The 16,659-nt window shown below is 54.6% G+C and overlaps 3 protein-coding genes across 3 annotated transcripts; 2 read left to right on the forward strand and 1 right to left on the reverse strand.

Annotated features, from left to right (window-relative positions):
- Nucleotides 1-823: 823 nt before the first annotated feature.
- On the reverse strand, nucleotides 824-2,158 carry C8A04DRAFT_36328 (histone acetyltransferase GCN5; the record flags this gene model as incomplete). Its single annotated transcript, XM_062783488.1, has 3 exons — nucleotides 824-1,876; nucleotides 1,952-2,076; nucleotides 2,146-2,158. 3 exons carry the CDS (start codon nucleotides 2,156-2,158, stop codon nucleotides 824-826), a joined length of 1,191 nt encoding a protein of 396 aa, XP_062638129.1.
- Nucleotides 2,159-2,735: 577 nt separating this feature from the next.
- Nucleotides 2,736-4,330, forward strand: C8A04DRAFT_11239 (DNA repair exonuclease; the record flags this gene model as incomplete). Its single annotated transcript, XM_062776894.1, has 3 exons — nucleotides 2,736-2,878; nucleotides 3,176-3,417; nucleotides 3,480-4,330. 3 exons carry the CDS (start codon nucleotides 2,736-2,738, stop codon nucleotides 4,328-4,330), a joined length of 1,236 nt encoding a protein of 411 aa, XP_062638130.1.
- An 8,248-nt stretch (nucleotides 4,331-12,578) lies between these two features.
- Nucleotides 12,579-15,674, forward strand: C8A04DRAFT_11159 (uncharacterized protein; the record flags this gene model as incomplete). The annotated part of the gene is made up of 2 exons (XM_062776861.1): nucleotides 12,579-15,220; nucleotides 15,377-15,674. 2 exons carry the CDS (start codon nucleotides 12,579-12,581, stop codon nucleotides 15,672-15,674), a joined length of 2,940 nt encoding a protein of 979 aa, XP_062638131.1.
- Nucleotides 15,675-16,659: the final 985 nt, after the last annotated feature.

Raw genomic sequence — 16,659 nt, forward strand, 5'->3', positions numbered from 1 at the left:
TCGGTGATCACGACACATAAAACACCTAATGGACTCTGTGCAAATCGGTAAAATAATTTTTCATGTTTTTGTCCATATCCATGTTGTTAAGGGATTTAGAACTATTCCAAAAACAAAACCCGACCCCACCCGCAGTTGCAAACCGTCACCTCACCCCCATGAAAGCCCTTCGAGCGCCGAAAAATGTTGTCGTAACCACCCAAGCCACCGACCCCTTCCGGACGCCAGCCTTGATAAAATGCAATTGCTTGTTTCCCAGTTTATTTTCTAGTTCGTTCCCTTGGCTTCACTCCGTGTCCTCCAACCCTCCAAGGATCAACTAGCCACGCATCCACGTACCCACGCACCCACCTTACCACCCCATCACTCACTCATTCTTTTTGCTAACCCACCTCCCACTAGGAGCGCAGCCCGGGCTTCTACCCCGACGCCGTGCCACGGCAGGTGTTGGCGTTCTGACTGGTGTCTCACTGCCATCGGCAATACCACCTGCCGCGACGATAGTAACACGCTCGGGCGACTTGCCGCTGACGGCACCACTGCCGACACCATTACCACTGCTATAGTTCTGAGTTGAACTGCGCCTTCCGCCGTATTTCTTAGGTTGTGGTTGTCGGGCTGGTTGGGAGAGTTGCTGTGGTTGTTTCGTTCGGTGCTGTTGTTTAGGTTTTTGTTGCTGCTGCCGCTGTCGCGGCTTCCGGTGCTGATGCGATTCCTCTTCCTCGGCCCTTTTCTCGACCTGCTTCCGCTCCTCCTCCTCCTGTTGCTGCTTTTGGATCTGGTGTTTGTTCTGCCGTCGGTGGTGCTCCACTGAGGGCTCCGCCTAGGAGTTCTCAAGATGCGACCACTCCGGGATGGCACGGATCTGCTGCCACATGAACTTTTCGAGTTTGTTGGCCGATTTGGCATATGGTGTGGTCTCGTTGTTGTACTTGCGGCAGTTGTCGAAAACGAGCTTCGCATCGCGGATGAAGTCTTCGGGTGTGTTGTACTGGTCCGCCTCGAGCTTCGTCTCCATTGTCGAGAGGTCCATGGGCTCCTTGATTACATCGTAGTAGTCCATGACGTCGTCCTTATTAACCGGCATCAGGAACGGCCAACTCGATTGATGGTTCTGGAGGTCGTTAAGTAGGTGAAGGAGTTGGTTGTAGTTCGGCCCGTGCCGCGGCTGCCGAGCCAGCTCGTCCATATCGGGAGACCAGCCCGAAGCGCGAATCGCTTCGATGGAAAGGGGGTCGATCGGAGAGACCCCGTTCTTCTGCCATTGTTTTGGCGGTTGGTGAACAATGTGGGACTTCGAAAACGCCCGAATCTTGGCCTGAACGCACTCCTTTTGCTTGAGAAGCATACGACCCATTTCCAGATAGCGAATCCGTGGCAGCATTGTACACTGCATGATGGTGCCTCCTTCGTAATCCTTGATATATCCCATCCATATAGATTTGTCGAGAGTGATCTCCTTGGTGAAGCCTTGTTTTTTGAAGTACCCGATAGCATAGTTGTCGGCGTATGTCAAGAAGTGCATCACGTCCGAGGTCGCTTTGACATAGTCCTTGAGATGGGACATCAAATGGGCGCCATAGCCCTTGACTTGTTGATCGGAAGATATGGCGCAAAAGACAATCTCAGCGAATTGACGTCCCTTGAATGGCCGGTAGGTGATTCCGCCCACCACTTCGAGCGGCTTCTTCACGATCGCTATCGACAAGTGAGTACGGTCGTAGACTAGGCGAGCAATATAGTCCTTGGGCATTTTCGGTAGCTGCTTTTGAAAGATACATTTGAGACCGGTGAGAATGATAAGGCTCTCGCGCTCGTTGTCGTTGTTGACCACCCTGAATTCGATCTCGCCGTTGCGCTCTTCGATGACTGCGGGCTGCGGGCGTTGGTGTTAGTGAATGCGCGATGTCATTTAATTTGCACTCTGAAACCGGGAGTCACTTAAATTTACCTTTTCCGGGAACGGGATCGCTGGGATCTTAGCAAGCGGTTTCTCTGGTTCGGCGGAGTTGTCGTGCTTAACGCGCTTCGACGCCGTGGGCGAGTGCGGCTCGTCGGAAGCCTTGCGCTTCCCGTCTAAGAAGGTTATGTTAGTAAAATCAGCCAAGGACAGAGGATATGAACTATCCAAGATGGAGAACCTACTCTCATCTGTCATGGCGATGGATTTGTGGCAGCGTCCAGTGGTTGCGCAAAACGGTCGAAGTTCGCGGTTCGCGCGGTCGATGAAACGACGATGGGAGAGGGCCATTAATGGGTCGATCTTCCCCACGGTAATTGTGGGGCCGAGCTTTGCCGCAGCGCAGATGAAAGCCCGTGATGAGGTGGGTCACAGGGCAGCTCCAAACTGGGGAGCTACGAATACCTAAGGCAACTTCAAGCACTAAATTCAACAATAGTTGGATAAAGCCTCTGTCATAACGATCTATTAGATACTGTATACCATAATTCATCTACAATTCTACCCAAAACATCGGTCAAACACTGTCCTGAAGTTCAACCAACGATACACAGTGTGTACTTAAGGCAGGCGCTGGGAGGATGAACCAGTGGACTGGGACATGCGCAAAAGTGGGGCAGGTAATCCATGAAGCAGCGAAGAAGGGAAAGTTGTCCTAACCAATTGATACTTATTTGTGACTGAACGGTTCGCATCGTCATCCCCGACACGCGTTGTTGAACCTGCGAAGTCAAGGAAATTCGCAGCGTCAGCCCATCACTACAATTTACGGTCCATGGATTCGTCACTACACGAAATCTGGCAGGCAGCAGCTGGCTCGCCGTTCGTCCCCACCGTCGGAAAGGACAGCCAGTTTTATGTCGCCCTTGCGCTCCTGCTTCTCGGTCTCTCCCTCGGCGGAGCATTCACTTTGAGTACGTCGATAAACACAATCACCACAGGCTCCATCCGCGCATCGCGTTCTAATTATTGTTTACTGCAGACCGGTCAATTGTCAACCTTCCCGTCCTCGCCGTTCCAGCATCTTTGGCCATTGCGTAGGTCAATCCCCTTCGAGACGTGTTACCTAAAAGTTGCAACTGACAAAGAGTGCAGCTTCGGGGTTGTTTACTTGTTCTGCGCGGTCGGAGTTTACGTCTAAGATACACCATACCTACATATAGATTTTGAAAACCAGGTCGATTCTACGCGATCCCAAGGCGAAATTTACTGAAGTTTGACGGAACCCAACTCACGCGTACTCTCCATCTATCCCACCCACCTAGCCACTGTTTTCATTCCCGCAATGGACACCCAAGGGTCATCTTCTTCGGGCCCTCCCCTTCTTAGAGCGGTCGCAAGCTCAACGAGGCCGCTCTACCAACTACTCAAGGCAATCAACTTCACAAACAAGGTGCACGTCGAGATCAATGAGACTGGGTTGAGGTTCGCAGCCGAACATGTCCGTGTGATGCAAGGTGAATGCCACATTGAACAAGCGTAGCGATCGGTCCTCGTAGCCCATGCTGACTAGTCTTAGCCGTTTCTCACTGGAATAAGAGCCTCTTCACTAGCTATACCACTAACCGGCCCCGTGCCCCTATCCTAGCCAACGACGCCGACGATGAGGACGACGAGCCCATCCCGCCCATCTTTCAGATCTCTCTTCCAGCCCTTCTCGAGACCCTACAAATATTTGGCGCCACTGACGCTGCCGCGCGCCAAGCCAAAGCGGACGCCGACCCTTACCGCAGTAACCTGCGCAACTACCGATCCGATGCCTTCTCCAACCAGACCCTCGGTATGTCGGGCACCTGCTCTCTCGCCTACGCCGCCGAAGGAGAGCCTTTCGGCGTGGTGCTCGACGAGGCCGGGGTCAGCACTACCTGCAACCTCACCACATACGTACCCGAGGCCCCCGAGGACATCCCCTTTGACATCGAGGACCTATCGTTCAAGGTCATCACATCGGCGCGCTGGCTACTGGATGCACTCACCGAGCTGGCGCCCACCAGCCCGGACAAGTTGACGATTGCTGCGTCCAAGCGCGAGCCGTATCTGCGCCTGACCAGCTCCGGCGGCCCGCTCGGGTCGAGCAGCGTCGATTTTGCCGGTGGCAGAGACCTATTAGAAACGTTTTCCGTCAGCACGAAATGGAGACAGACATTTAAATTCGATGTAATCAAGCTGGCCAGCGAAGCGATGAGGATTGCGAGCAAGGTCAGTCTGCGAGGTGACGGACAGGGGGTGTTGAGTATGCAGTTCCTGGTCGAGGTGGAGGGGTCTGGGCCGACGTTTTTGGACTTTCGGTTTGTGCCATACGCGGTATGTGAGGATGAAGGAGACGAAGAGGAGGGTGGAAGCGATAATGGGAGGGAGATGGAGACGTAGCTTGCTCGGAGCGCGATATATCGTTAGCCAATTGGTCTTGTTTTTGGGCTGGCGACTCAGTCGACACATTGACGAATATGGAGCCAGCGTGGCCGGAGATGAAAAGTCCCATATTACAAAGGTGATATGATATGTGCTGGGATGCTATCTTGCTAGTTTCTTTCTCTAGTTCATATCGAACCATATACCTTCACACCTCGGGGCTGTATCGTGTGCTCCGTTCATGGACCGTTGATACTTGCCCAGTATAAACCATGTGAGGCTTCGGTAGTCGGTTGTTTGTCATCGGATGCGTGTCATCGGATAGCGCTAAATCCACTCATGGTTCGAGCCAAGATGGGAACTCTGCTTCCAAAGAAAAGTCGAACGCAAATATTCCCTTGCGCTAACCATTCCACGGCCCACCGGTAGATGCGAGTGGCAAGCAAAGAGGCAACCCGCAGGAATCGGCGGATCCAGCGCCGGACCTATCTACTTGAAGAGTTCAACTAGGGCCCCCTCCATTCCCGGCATCCTGGACGGTCATCAACGGACCGATCGTTCCATAGTCCGCGGACCGTTCGTGCCACGGCGACAGTGCGCCCGTCGTTCGTTGGGCAATGTTCACGGGTGTTGGTTGGTGAAAGGTAGTGTGCTTCGGAACTTAGAGGATGTTGGGGTAGCTCGAAGATGGGTTAAGAAACTCTCGTTGAATTAATACCCCTCGATACTTAATACTTAAACCCAATGTTATCAAGGCTCCTTGGGGCGGTACAAACAACGAGACGTTCCTGACGCAATTTCTACCTGCTGAAACCCGTTCTCACACGGTAGATAGTGCTCTCCCTTTTCCTTGCTTAGGTCCTGGCCGAGCCAGGGCGGATTGCGGTATTCGGTCGACCGACCATGCCACTGACCAAATCCACGAACACATCTCCAGTCAACCAAATCTTGAACTTCACTCGCACATTTACTAACATTACGTGAATAGCACTATGTGTCAATCTATAGAGCACGGATATACTGACGTTTTGTTTTCGTTCTTCCGGTCAGCCCAAAATTATGCAATCGACTGTAGGGTTCGAAATCTCTTCCTGGGCTAACCCTCCCTCACACTCCGATTTGACCTTCAGGTAGGTCCAGGGTAAAATTTACTGAACTTAGCTAGGGGCCATCAATACTTAGTGCTTAAGAATATGTTTACGGTCTCGATATTTAGTATGATTTGTTCGGGTTGGAAAAGGGGCAAAGAAACAAAGAGCTAACCTAGAGGTTCAATTTTCGCACACCTTTTTCCCCCTTACCCAACCGTAACATACCGACAGTGATATAACAACAAGTTACACTATGGGTTGGCCTTATCGCACCGCCTGACACAGGTTAAGTAACTCCGACCGGGCTGGCTCTGGGCCCTAGATCCATGGGTGATATATGAGCGGCCCCGGGAGAGCAGTGCGACATAAGAAAGACCCGGCTGATAGACACACATGAGGAGGAGGGGAGGGATCCGCTAATAATGACTACTGATCAAAGAGGGGGGCGTAGAGTTGTATTCCAGATTACCGACATGATGACGATCGGATATGCAAGGTGAGAACTTGCCGCCACCTGTTCTAGGGGTGGTCCCGAGGGTGTGCTGAATCATGGCATGTCTCCAATCGATGATAGACACGGACGATATATGGTCACGTCGAGAGCGGTGGTGTACCGAACCACCTAACGCATTGTTCAACGGGACTCTCCTCGCTTGCCGGTGTTGGAGTGCCTATACAGCATCCCCCCTTGTTTCAAAAGGCCTCCAGCCTACGCGGACCATCCCCTAACCCCCACGGCCGTAACAATGACCAGTAACGCCTTCCAGGGCCTTGAGTATTTACACGGCTACGAAAGAAGGGACTAGAACTCGTTGGCCGTCCTGTCTCGCTAAATCCTGCCTCAAGCTTCATCCACTGGCGGTGTCTTGAACAACAGACAACAAATCTCAACCCAAACCCCCAACTCGGCCTGCTCATTGCCTTTCGGTTAGGTGATGGCGGCTAGTCTAATAGAAGGAAATACATCTACAAACCAGCGCGCACAGCTGCTTCCTTCGTGATTCAAGATGTCTCGTTGAAGGGGATGATAAATAATGCCCTCTGGTTTGCTTGTTTAAAAGGAGGACAAAGAATATGGCACGACAAGGCACATGTTACACATTACGTCTACCACTTGACCTTGAAACTCTCGCTTTCCCATGAGAGTTTTCCGTAGCATCTACTAAGCATGTTGAGGCCGACGATGAAGCGGTGCGGTTTCAGCCCCGGTGGAATCGGGGCGGAAGCATGGTCGTCATCATCCACGGCCATGAAGAAGAACCTGAGGTGAGCAACAACTCACCGGATCCTATAACTTCCTCATTATCAGCCCGGCCAGATCACCGGTCTCTCAGCCTGGTCGTGTTGGTTGGTCCGCAGGGCTGAGGAAGGGGTGATAGTTTCACCGAAACGGCCGGATGATCAGGACACAGAAAACATAGGAACGTTGACGGGTGGGACGGGAACAACGGTGATTATAAAAACGGCTATATCACAACAAACGAAAAATAAGCCCGTAAAGAGACAACAACCCTACCGCACAAGCCACCCGGAGAACCATGTTCCCTTAAGTTTGGTCACACTGTGGCCGGGTAGCAGGGTGTGACGTGCAGGAGGGATGGGAAAGTTCAAATGCCCTTCTTCCTTGATGGTAGCACGCTTTCTCAATGGTAGCATGGCATCGTTATGTTGCTGCGGTTGGCCGACAGGTAGGTGGGTAGGTTGGTTTCGAGACGGAGTCCCACGGGATGAGGCACTCGAGGCACCAAGTCTTGCTCTGCCACGGCACCGAAGTGTTGGGTGGGTGGGAAAGCCACTTCCCGCAGTTTCAGTTTCCCTGTGGGCTTTACTTTTCTGTTTCTTCCTTCCCGAGATAGTTGAAGCTAGATGTTGATAGGAAATGGGGGAACCAACAACACACATATAACAATGATTTCTTGAATTTTTTTGGAGTAGAATTATATCTATGTGCATGTTTTAGGACAGGGATTGGCGTGGGTATGCTACCCACGAGTGTGGATGCGAGAGAGGGCCCAGCGAAGGCCGTTGGTTCCATCGATTAAGCTGCTGCAGGAGATCATCGTGAGGTGGTCGCGGTTTCGGGCCTCCTGTACCCGTTGGTTGGGACGACAAGTCGAGCAAGACCAATGGCCTTGAGAGCCAGATGGATGGAATTGTCTCTGATAGGAAGTTACACAGTCTTGTCGCAGGCTGGGCCGGGGGCCCGCTCCCGCGCCGCAGAAGATGGAGCCAGTCGTGAGTGGAAAACTCCGAACGGCCTGGCATTCTGGCTGGTCAATGGAATTCAGAAGCCTTGTGGCGGAGTGCCAGGTACCTTTGTTTCTTGAAACAACAGCGCCATTGGCAGCGCCGCAAAAGGATCTCTGGCCAGAACCTTGTTGCCATGCTCTCTGAGAGAGGAGAAACAGTCCATGCGAGCAATCCATGCATGGCGAAACTGGGGCCAATACTGTCTGTGTAAGCCCATATCGAAAAATAAATCTCGCGAGCTGACGAACAACCACCCTCGTGGGCTTGTTTACGCGATCATCGCATGCCCTGAGAGGAAATTAGACGACAGTATGGAGAACACGATGGGGATGTTGTGTCCAATAACTAATGACAGAACCTCCTCGTAAGCGGGAAGGCCTGCGAGATTTCAATGGTTCTCAGCACTTCTTAGTGTATTCGTCTCACGAGGCTCCACTGATGGGGTTGTCGGCGTTGCACCGATGTCCGGAGGATCCGTCGCCTAGCCACACGAGGGCCGAGATGAAGCTGACGATGACCTCATTGAACACCCAATTGTCCTCGCGATGCCTTCCTCAGCTCGCCCAGCTCCGAGCACGAGGGAATGGAGGAAGCATTCCAAAACCGCATAGATCCGCGCAAAAGCGAATACCCACCCGTAATCACTCGATGTCCGAAAACACGGACCAGGAACTCGCAATCGCGCACCCCGTCTTCGTGGGGTATTATTGCTTGTCGGCTCCGAGAAGTATGTGCGGGGCTTTAAACACTAGCGCCAGGAACAGAGCAGGCGTGGTGTTGATTGAGACTAGGGGATATCGAGCGCCGAGCGGAGACTCTCGCTCTCATCAAGGTCGCATCGAGGCAACAGCAAAAGAGCTTGTTCAGATGGTGATAGTGTGGTTTTCGCCTGTTGTGCCCGCATCTCCGGATCGCGAGATAGTTCCGCCGGTGGAAGTAATGCGATAGCACCCGTCCGTGAAGGTCTTGAAGCCTGGATCCCAGCGGCCGCGCGATTCATCAGATCCAGCCCTCGCCGGCCCACACATGCATCCTCCACAATCCATAGCCCGCGCAGCCACGGCGAGAGGCATGATCAGGATGCCTTCGTTGATCGATGGTGAGGTGAGGAGTCCCGCCGAAGGTGTGGAGAGCCGTCTCCGAGGGAAGCAAGGGGGAACGGACGAGGACGGAAGAGGAGAGCACCGCCGCAGGATCACGGCTGCCCTGGGCAACAGAGGAGCGCAAGTCAGGAACAGAGGTCTTGGCCACGCGCGATTCCGGCCCAGCAGCCCAGAAGCCCAGCACGCCCAGTTCTCTGCTCTTTGATCCCAGGGAAACCCCCTGGGGGACGCTGTTCCTGATCCGGTATGTCGTGGGTGCTGGGTTGTGGCGAAGCTTCCCGCTTTTTGCGCTTGTCGCCCACGAGCTGCATCTCTGGTTGGCTGCGGCGCCTCTGAGAGCGATGCACTCCCGCGGCAGTTGCACTTGGAGATGGTGTGCAGCCGACGAGAAATCCCCCACCAAAGGCAACGGGGGGAGAAGTATGAGAGCCTTTCCATTTGGGTAAATGCTAAATGCCCAGTCGATTAACTTGTTGCCTGGAGATTGATGAGTGACGGCCTGGCGAACAGCCGCCGCTCAGGCGTTTTTGGCAACGATGATGATGCTATCTCTTCCGACTCTTACGAGCCGACAACAGAGGTGAACAAGCACCTCAAGGCTGAATTGCGAAAGAAGAAATCCTACAAAGTGGTAGCTCAGCATGTTTCCGCAGATTCAACTCCGTGCTTTACGACATCGGCCGAGCGGCGTTGATCCTTCTGGCTCGTAGGAGCCGACTCAAGATCTTCCAATGAGCTGTCGCAACCGGATCAGAGACAGGTTCGCGCGATTGAGTTTCCCATCAAGGCCGGACTCGCAACCGTCAGCCACGGACCCCGTCCACCACACGACGACCCATGTCTGATCTGGTCTCGTCGGCGGAATAATCGGGAACAACCCATGGAGAAGCGAGGGTGAAGCGGAGAGCGTTGTCCATCACCCGCGTACAGGGACCTAAACGAGTCATTAGCGCTTCAAGGGGGGTCTTTTAGGTATCACATGGCAAGCAACGACGGGAGTTTTGTTGCGGGCTTTCGGCTCCTTTTCGTGCCTGTTGCGCAAGGGAAATCTTCCGCGAGAGAGTCCGGTCCCGAGGAAAAATAGGGGATTGGGAGGGCCATTTGCTTGCTTCAAGATGTAATGTTGCGCAAAGGCAAGGGGCGTAGGTTGTAGTTGTTTTCTGGCAGGTTCAGGTGGTTACCTTGAGCTTGATTGGGGGGTTAGGTTCCTCATTTTTCAATGTCCTCCCTCCACTGGCACGTCTGGCCAATGCCCTCTGCGCTGCGCAGACGTCGGAGCTTGAGCGTGGATTGTGGAAATGGAGAGCAGCTTCAGACACAGTGCGGAGCGTTCGGAGCTCGACTCGGCCGCTAGTGCCGCAATCGGCGCTAACGTTAGTTCGTCCTTGAGACTGGCCAGTGCGTCATTCTTTCCTTGTCGAGTCTCACGCACTGTCCACCCTACATTGGAACATCTCCAGAGAGCGGGGCAAGAAGGAAGGAGGTTCCCGCCTGTGCAGCGAACTGCCATTGCTGCCCGCTGTCCCGCTCTCTTCCGTCTGAACTTCACAGCCAATCCTCATCCATTTATCTGCAGACGTTCAGTTGCAGCGCTCAGCCCCACGATTTTCAAGGCTTTGTTTTGTGTGCAGCCGTTTGAGCGACTTGGTAGTGTATTCTGACTGACTGACACCGATTTCCCAATTTCCCATAATTTTCGGATGGGGGCCGATAGCGAGTGTTGGTGATTCAGCTACTTGTCCACGCAGTTCGCTTGAGCACGGCACGATGTGTCTGGTCAGCGATTTCTTGTCCGCTTTTGCTCTCCGTGCCTTTGAGGTGCTTGATGAAGCGAAAGTGGCAAGCCAGCGCGGGGTCAGGCAAGACCAGTAAGTGCAAAGAGACAACAGATTGAAAGAGAGTCCGACCGATCGAAGTGATCAACGTCAACGGGGACCAACACCGGCCCTCAATTCGTAACCCCGCACTCGTCTCTCAAACTCGCCCCAACAGCGCCTTGTTGTTCGAAACTCATCACGAGGCGGACCTTGGATTCTTCGAAGTGTTGTCTTATTCACTCGTGAACCGTCGGTCGGCTTAGTCGGCAAGAGACAAACGCCCAGACGAAATGGCCCCCGAACAGCTAAGGCTACGGCTGTAAATCGGGGTCTCAGCGGTCTCAGCTCCGGGACCGCTCGGAGTGGACCAAGAGACCATCCGAATACTAAAAACACCGTCGCAACTCCCCTGACGGCAGGAAGAGACCTAGTGTAGCAGAATTACGAGAGCGAGCCGTTGTAGAAACGGTCGGATATCGAAAAAGAAAAGAAGGAAAACCCCGCAAACAAAAAGGCCGCTTCTTTGTTTCCGAGGCCGAGGGCCCCTACTTTCTGTTGCCTGCAAAGTCGTCCGGGTCCGATTCTCAATCTTGCACACGGGGACGAGCTGCAGGATGCTTGCCGAATGTGCGATCGCAAGCAGGGAGCGTGGTGTGGGCGGCGCTTTGTCGTGCTGCGAGACGAAGCGACTGACAGGGCCGACAAACCAGGGATCGCTGCCGCCTTTCCCCCATCAGAGTTGCCCGTCGATCAATCAATCACCTGGAATCTGGTGACGAGCTTTTCTGGTCACTCGAAACTCGCAGCTTGGCGTCTTGGTTTGCTGTTGGAGTTGACTGAGTTAAACGGCGATAATAAGCTTGACCTCAAAGTCGAAACCAATCCGCTGTTGCGGTTGAGGTTCAGCTCAAACGTATAGATGACACACGCTCGCCCCACGCTCACTCAACACAACTCTTCGATGCCTGGCGGCGAGGGCGGGCACACGCGGCGCTGTCGAACACAGGGAGAAGGAAACCAAGTGGCACAGGTGGGTTTGGTTCACAAGATGGGGGGGATGGAAACTCGGAGGCTCGGGGGACATTGCGAGCGAGAGAGAGAGAGAACGAGAAGAGAGAAAGAGAGACAACCCTCGAGAGAGACCCTGGCTCCTGGCCGTCGCTTGTTTCCCCCCTTGACCCTTGCTCACTTGGCCCCATCGTTCGCTTGTTGCGGTGGACCAGATGTGCCCGCCCCAGCCCGCTTGGCGGAACCGGGGCCCTGGTCTTGTATTCTTCGCAGGCACTGCAAACTCACGGGCAGGTTTGCAGTCGGCCGCGGGAGAGCAACGCCACACTCGGCGCCAGAGTCGAGTCGCAACACACTGGGGGACGACCGGGCCCCCAGCTCCCCCCAGCCCAGCGATGTACCTCTCACCCCGGTCACAGGGCGAAGGCGGAACCCAGCGGGTGCCGTTCGCCGTGGAGACGACTGGCATGCGGTGCTGCAGCGCAAAGCCATGCGCCGCTTTGCTCAAGATTACCACAGCAGCACCACCAGCCCACCGGCCGGAGTAGCAAAAGCATCGATTACCCCCCCATCCATTCCCCTCGCCGTTCCGGACCCTTCCATTCCCGGTGACTTTGCCGTCTCTCTCCTACCCCCTTCCCCCCCTTCCCCCCAACATCGAACATCTTCGATCACACTCTCGCCGTTGAGTGTTCGTTGTTCGTCTCTTGGGGGCGTTGTCGTCACATTCTCGATCGACGGCAGGAAGGGCAGTGGCATACGGTGGCCGGATAACCCCCGATCTACCAATCCATCCTCTCTCTCATTCTGAACCCGTGATACCGGCTTACAGACAGAGAGACCACAACCAACCATCACCGGCACTACCAACCAACAACACCCGTGCTCACCTGCCTTCTCATCTGGACCTGCGTGTGCCATGTGCTACGACTCCCGCCGAGTCTCTCCTTTCTCCTTCTTCTCTTAGTCGCCCCACACACTCTTCAAGCCGCCCATCATGTTGTCCCGACCGAGCTTTAGCATCCGGAAGTTGATTCCGAGCCCGCAGAAGAAGCCGGATGGACAGGACGGCTACGAGGGCTCCTACTTTTACCACGACGATGAAGACGACATGGACACACTGAGCCGGATCAAGACATGGAGGCCACCAATGGGTTTGATGAAGCGGTCCAAGCCCAGCATCGATATCCGCCGGAGCGAGGACCTGCACAAGATCATTTGTATCCCACCATTACCCGACACGCCACAGTCGTCGACGACTTCTTTGTGCAGTGTGGAAAATAACAGCAACAATGGAGCCGGTTGCGTGGTGAACAGCAGCTCCTCGCCCCCTCGGCGCCCGGACCGGAGCCCTTTGGCGAGCCCCATGATGAGTCCCGAGCGAAGCCCGCAGAGAAGCCCACAAAGGAGTCCGCTTCTTCTCCCCCAACAATTCGATGAGCAACAACAACAACAGCAACAATATCAACAAATGCCTCCGCGAGGGAGAAGCCCGAATCCAAGTCGCTCGCTTCACCCTGTCCAACTAACACCTCCTTCTTCCCCTCCTCAGGCGGATATAGGATCAGAAACACCATCAATATCTCCCGATACCGTGCCATCAACCCCCGAGAGCATCAACAGCAGCCAGCCGACGTCTCCCGAAGCCATCACAGTAACACCGCCCTCGGAAACGCACACCGAAGCCGGCGATAGCCCCGTCATGGTCGTCGTCTCTGGCAACTCATCTCCGCAAGATCCCCAGCGCCTCTCGCCCCAGACGAATGAAGCGCCTTTCACCCCGAGCCCGACATTGAGCATCGGGAAACTGTCTGACCAAGAGCTAGACAAGTTCCCTAAGCCCAAGAACGTCTCGCCCATTTCTTCTCCTCCTATGCGCCGGAAATCGCAACGACGGAGCCAGGGGTCGGTTAAGTCGGTCAAGTCACCGACAAAGACGTCGATGAAAGACCCTTTGTTGGTACCCGCACAAGCAAGACTGCCGTCGAATTCGAGGCCCAAGCGGGCCAAGTCTAAAAAGGCTAGGAGGCGGCCGACGCGGGCACCTGCACGGCAGTCATCGGTGTGGCAGCTGACTGAAAGCGCTAAAGACCTGTTCACGATACGCATCTTCCACCGGATTGAAGTCGACGAGATGCTGCCCGAGAGCACGCTGCGGGAGATCCGGATGAGCCGGGCTGCGCATTGGACGAGATCTCCTGAGCTGGGGGTCACCCACATTGATAAGAAGAGTGCCGCCGCCGCTGCTGCGGCGGCTGCTGCTGCTGCTGCTGCGGCTTCTGTCCCGAATACCGCCGTCGCGGTCGAAGCTACGCCGATCGAGCCATTGAGCCTTAACGACTCGGCCGCCGATGCTGCTGCTATGAGCGAAGAGATCGTGACGCCCCGTGCTTCTGTCCTGAACCCCAGATCTAACGAGGTAGATGGCGATGACTGCAAGACACCCACGGGACTACCAGAAGGGGGGATGATGAACAGGACCGAGGAGGCATTCCGGCTCCAGACGCTGCTGGAAGACCAAGTCGACCCCGCCTCATTGCCTCTGCAACAACCAGACTCGCCGACGACCAGGTCGTATGATGGGGACAATGACGATAATGGGAGCTTACCGATCATGATGATTGTGGAGGACGAACAAGGGCAACAAAAGCAGATTGCTCAGACCGGCCAGTTGGCCGCGTCGCCCATGCCACCTCTTCCGGTGAAGCCGCCCATGCATCGCCGAATGCCGAGCAGACAGCTCCCGCCTCTGCCCACGATTCCCGAGATCATCACGACGGGGGCAGAAGAAGCGCTGCTGTCGCCCACGTCGACACCGGTCCCGATCGGCTCGCCGGCCAAGGTGAACGTCGAGGACTACATCTTCCTCCAGAGCAGCCCCTGCACACTGACAATGCCGATGTTCCGGCACGGGCAGATCCGGCTGGCCAAGGCTGATCTGCCGATCGGCAAGCTGGCCGCGGCCGTCGACGACACCCTAGACTGGACCGCGTTTCAGATGGCGATCCTTGGCGGTGCGGGCGATTTCTTCAGTGAGCCGACCGACTACTCGCGGCCGTCCGAGGCGGAACTCGACGAACGCGAGGAACTTGCCTCGTGGTTTGGGAGCCTTGGTTTCTTGGGGGCTGGGTCTCTCATCGGCCCTACCGAGCCGCGAACCCCGAGTTCCGGCTGGACGCCTGTCTTCCCCCGGACCCCGACTCTATCACCCACCTCCTCGCCAAGCTCGAGCTCAACTTCCACCTCAACATCGACATCCATCCCGACGCCCAAGACCGGCAGCACCAGCCCCAATATCAGCATAAGCACCAGCCCCGACCCCAGCAGCAGCAGCCCACGTCCCGTGACTAACGGCGCCTCGCGCGCGAGCCCGGGCATTCGACGCATCGATCCGCCCGCCGTATCGGCCGACGCCAAAGACGGCTTCGGCGGACCTCTAGGCGACTCCATCGCCGGCCGCTTCTTTCCCTCTCCAGGCCACATCCTCGGGCCCTCGGCAACCTTTTCCCCGGGACCGAGCCCTCACCACCTCCAAGCCGGCCACTCCGGCCCGCGTCACAGACGTAGTGCAAGCAGCACCACATTTAGCCAGGCCACGGCCAAACAACAGAAGCAGCAACAGCAACAGCAGCATTCGCAGTACTACGGCTACTCTTCTCAACAGTACGGCAGCAGCACCCTCCCTTTCCACAACGACATCAACACGACCACTCCCACCACCGCTGGCTCTATCACCCCGACTATGAGCAACAACACCATTCACGCCAACACCTTCCCGCCACCCCGCATCCTTAGCCATTCCGTTTCCTTCGAAAGCCGACGCAACCACGCCAACCTCGCGATCGATGCGACCCGCCGTCCCAGCGTCGACAGTGTTCAGAGCCTGCCGCAGAGCCCAATGATGGATCTTGTCGTGAGCCATGATGTGGAGGGAAATGAGTACATTGTTGCGATGGGCTTCAACCTGAGCCATGATTTGGGAGATTTCCTGACGTGGCAGGCGGAGCACGCAGAACATGTGTCGGACGTTGGGTTCGGTGGCTCTGCGGAGGAGAAGAAGAGGGTAGAGGGGAGAACTGGGAGGGAGGTTTAATTTTGTTATCCCATCCCGTCATTGTCGTATTACCTTGTATCACTCCAATTGGTGGGTTTCTTCGGTTTGGTTTTGGGTTTCTGAGTTTTGACTTTATCTCTCTCTCTCTCTCTCGTCCTATTTCCTTATCTGTCTCAAATCCTATCCTCACAGAGGATACCTTTCCTACATTTTTCCTTATGTCTCCTTTTCTTCTTCTTCACCCTTTCCTCTTTTATCCCTATCCTTGAACTGGGTCGGTCATTTACAAGGTGTTTGGCAATATCAACAGGCAAGCATTTGGATGGGAATCTGGGCATCTTTTTTTTTCTTTCTTTTTTTCTTTTTTGTCGCTCTCTCTTCGGGAAGCTTCTTTTTGGTAATCTGGGCAGCATCTTTAGGAAAGATCAGTGGCGCAATGAGGCAAGCAAAGGATTGTGGAAGGAATTGGGGAAAAAACCACAGCCCTTTTTTACGTTGTTTTCATTTTTGGGGTCTACTTGGGAACTTGATACCACGTTCTTTTTTTGTCATCAGGGTCTTCCTCTTCCTCTCATCATTCCTTCTTAGTTTTTAGTCTTCTTCTTATCGCCCCCTGGGGCGCTCTATCATTTGGATGGGGGTTTGGTGGCCGTGCGGCGGAGAGATGGATGGATGGATGGATGGATGGACGAAGCATATGCCGTCTTGATGTGGTGTTGATGATTTGGCTTGAACAATGTGTACATATTAGGGCGTTACAGTTGAAGGTGGAATACAAACAAATTATCTATTACCGTACCTTTCCCATTCTTGCCATTCAAGTTCATTTTGTTCATTCCCAACTCCACTTGCCTCTCGCGTCCAAGAAGATATCCACCTCCCGCTAGGATTGCATTTGCATTGCATGCATCCACCTTGTTGTGTCAAGATGCGAATTATTCAACATGGGATGAAATGCCCAGTCTTCCTCCCGCCCATACATGCATTTTCCCGGGCTCACCCTGCTCTCTGCAAAGGAACGATG

This window comes from Dichotomopilus funicola, assembly GCF_033296635.1.
Source record: "Dichotomopilus funicola strain CBS 141.50 unplaced genomic scaffold C8A04scaffold_21, whole genome shotgun sequence".
In the NCBI taxonomy this organism is placed as follows: Eukaryota; Fungi; Ascomycota; class Sordariomycetes; order Sordariales; family Chaetomiaceae; genus Dichotomopilus; species Dichotomopilus funicola.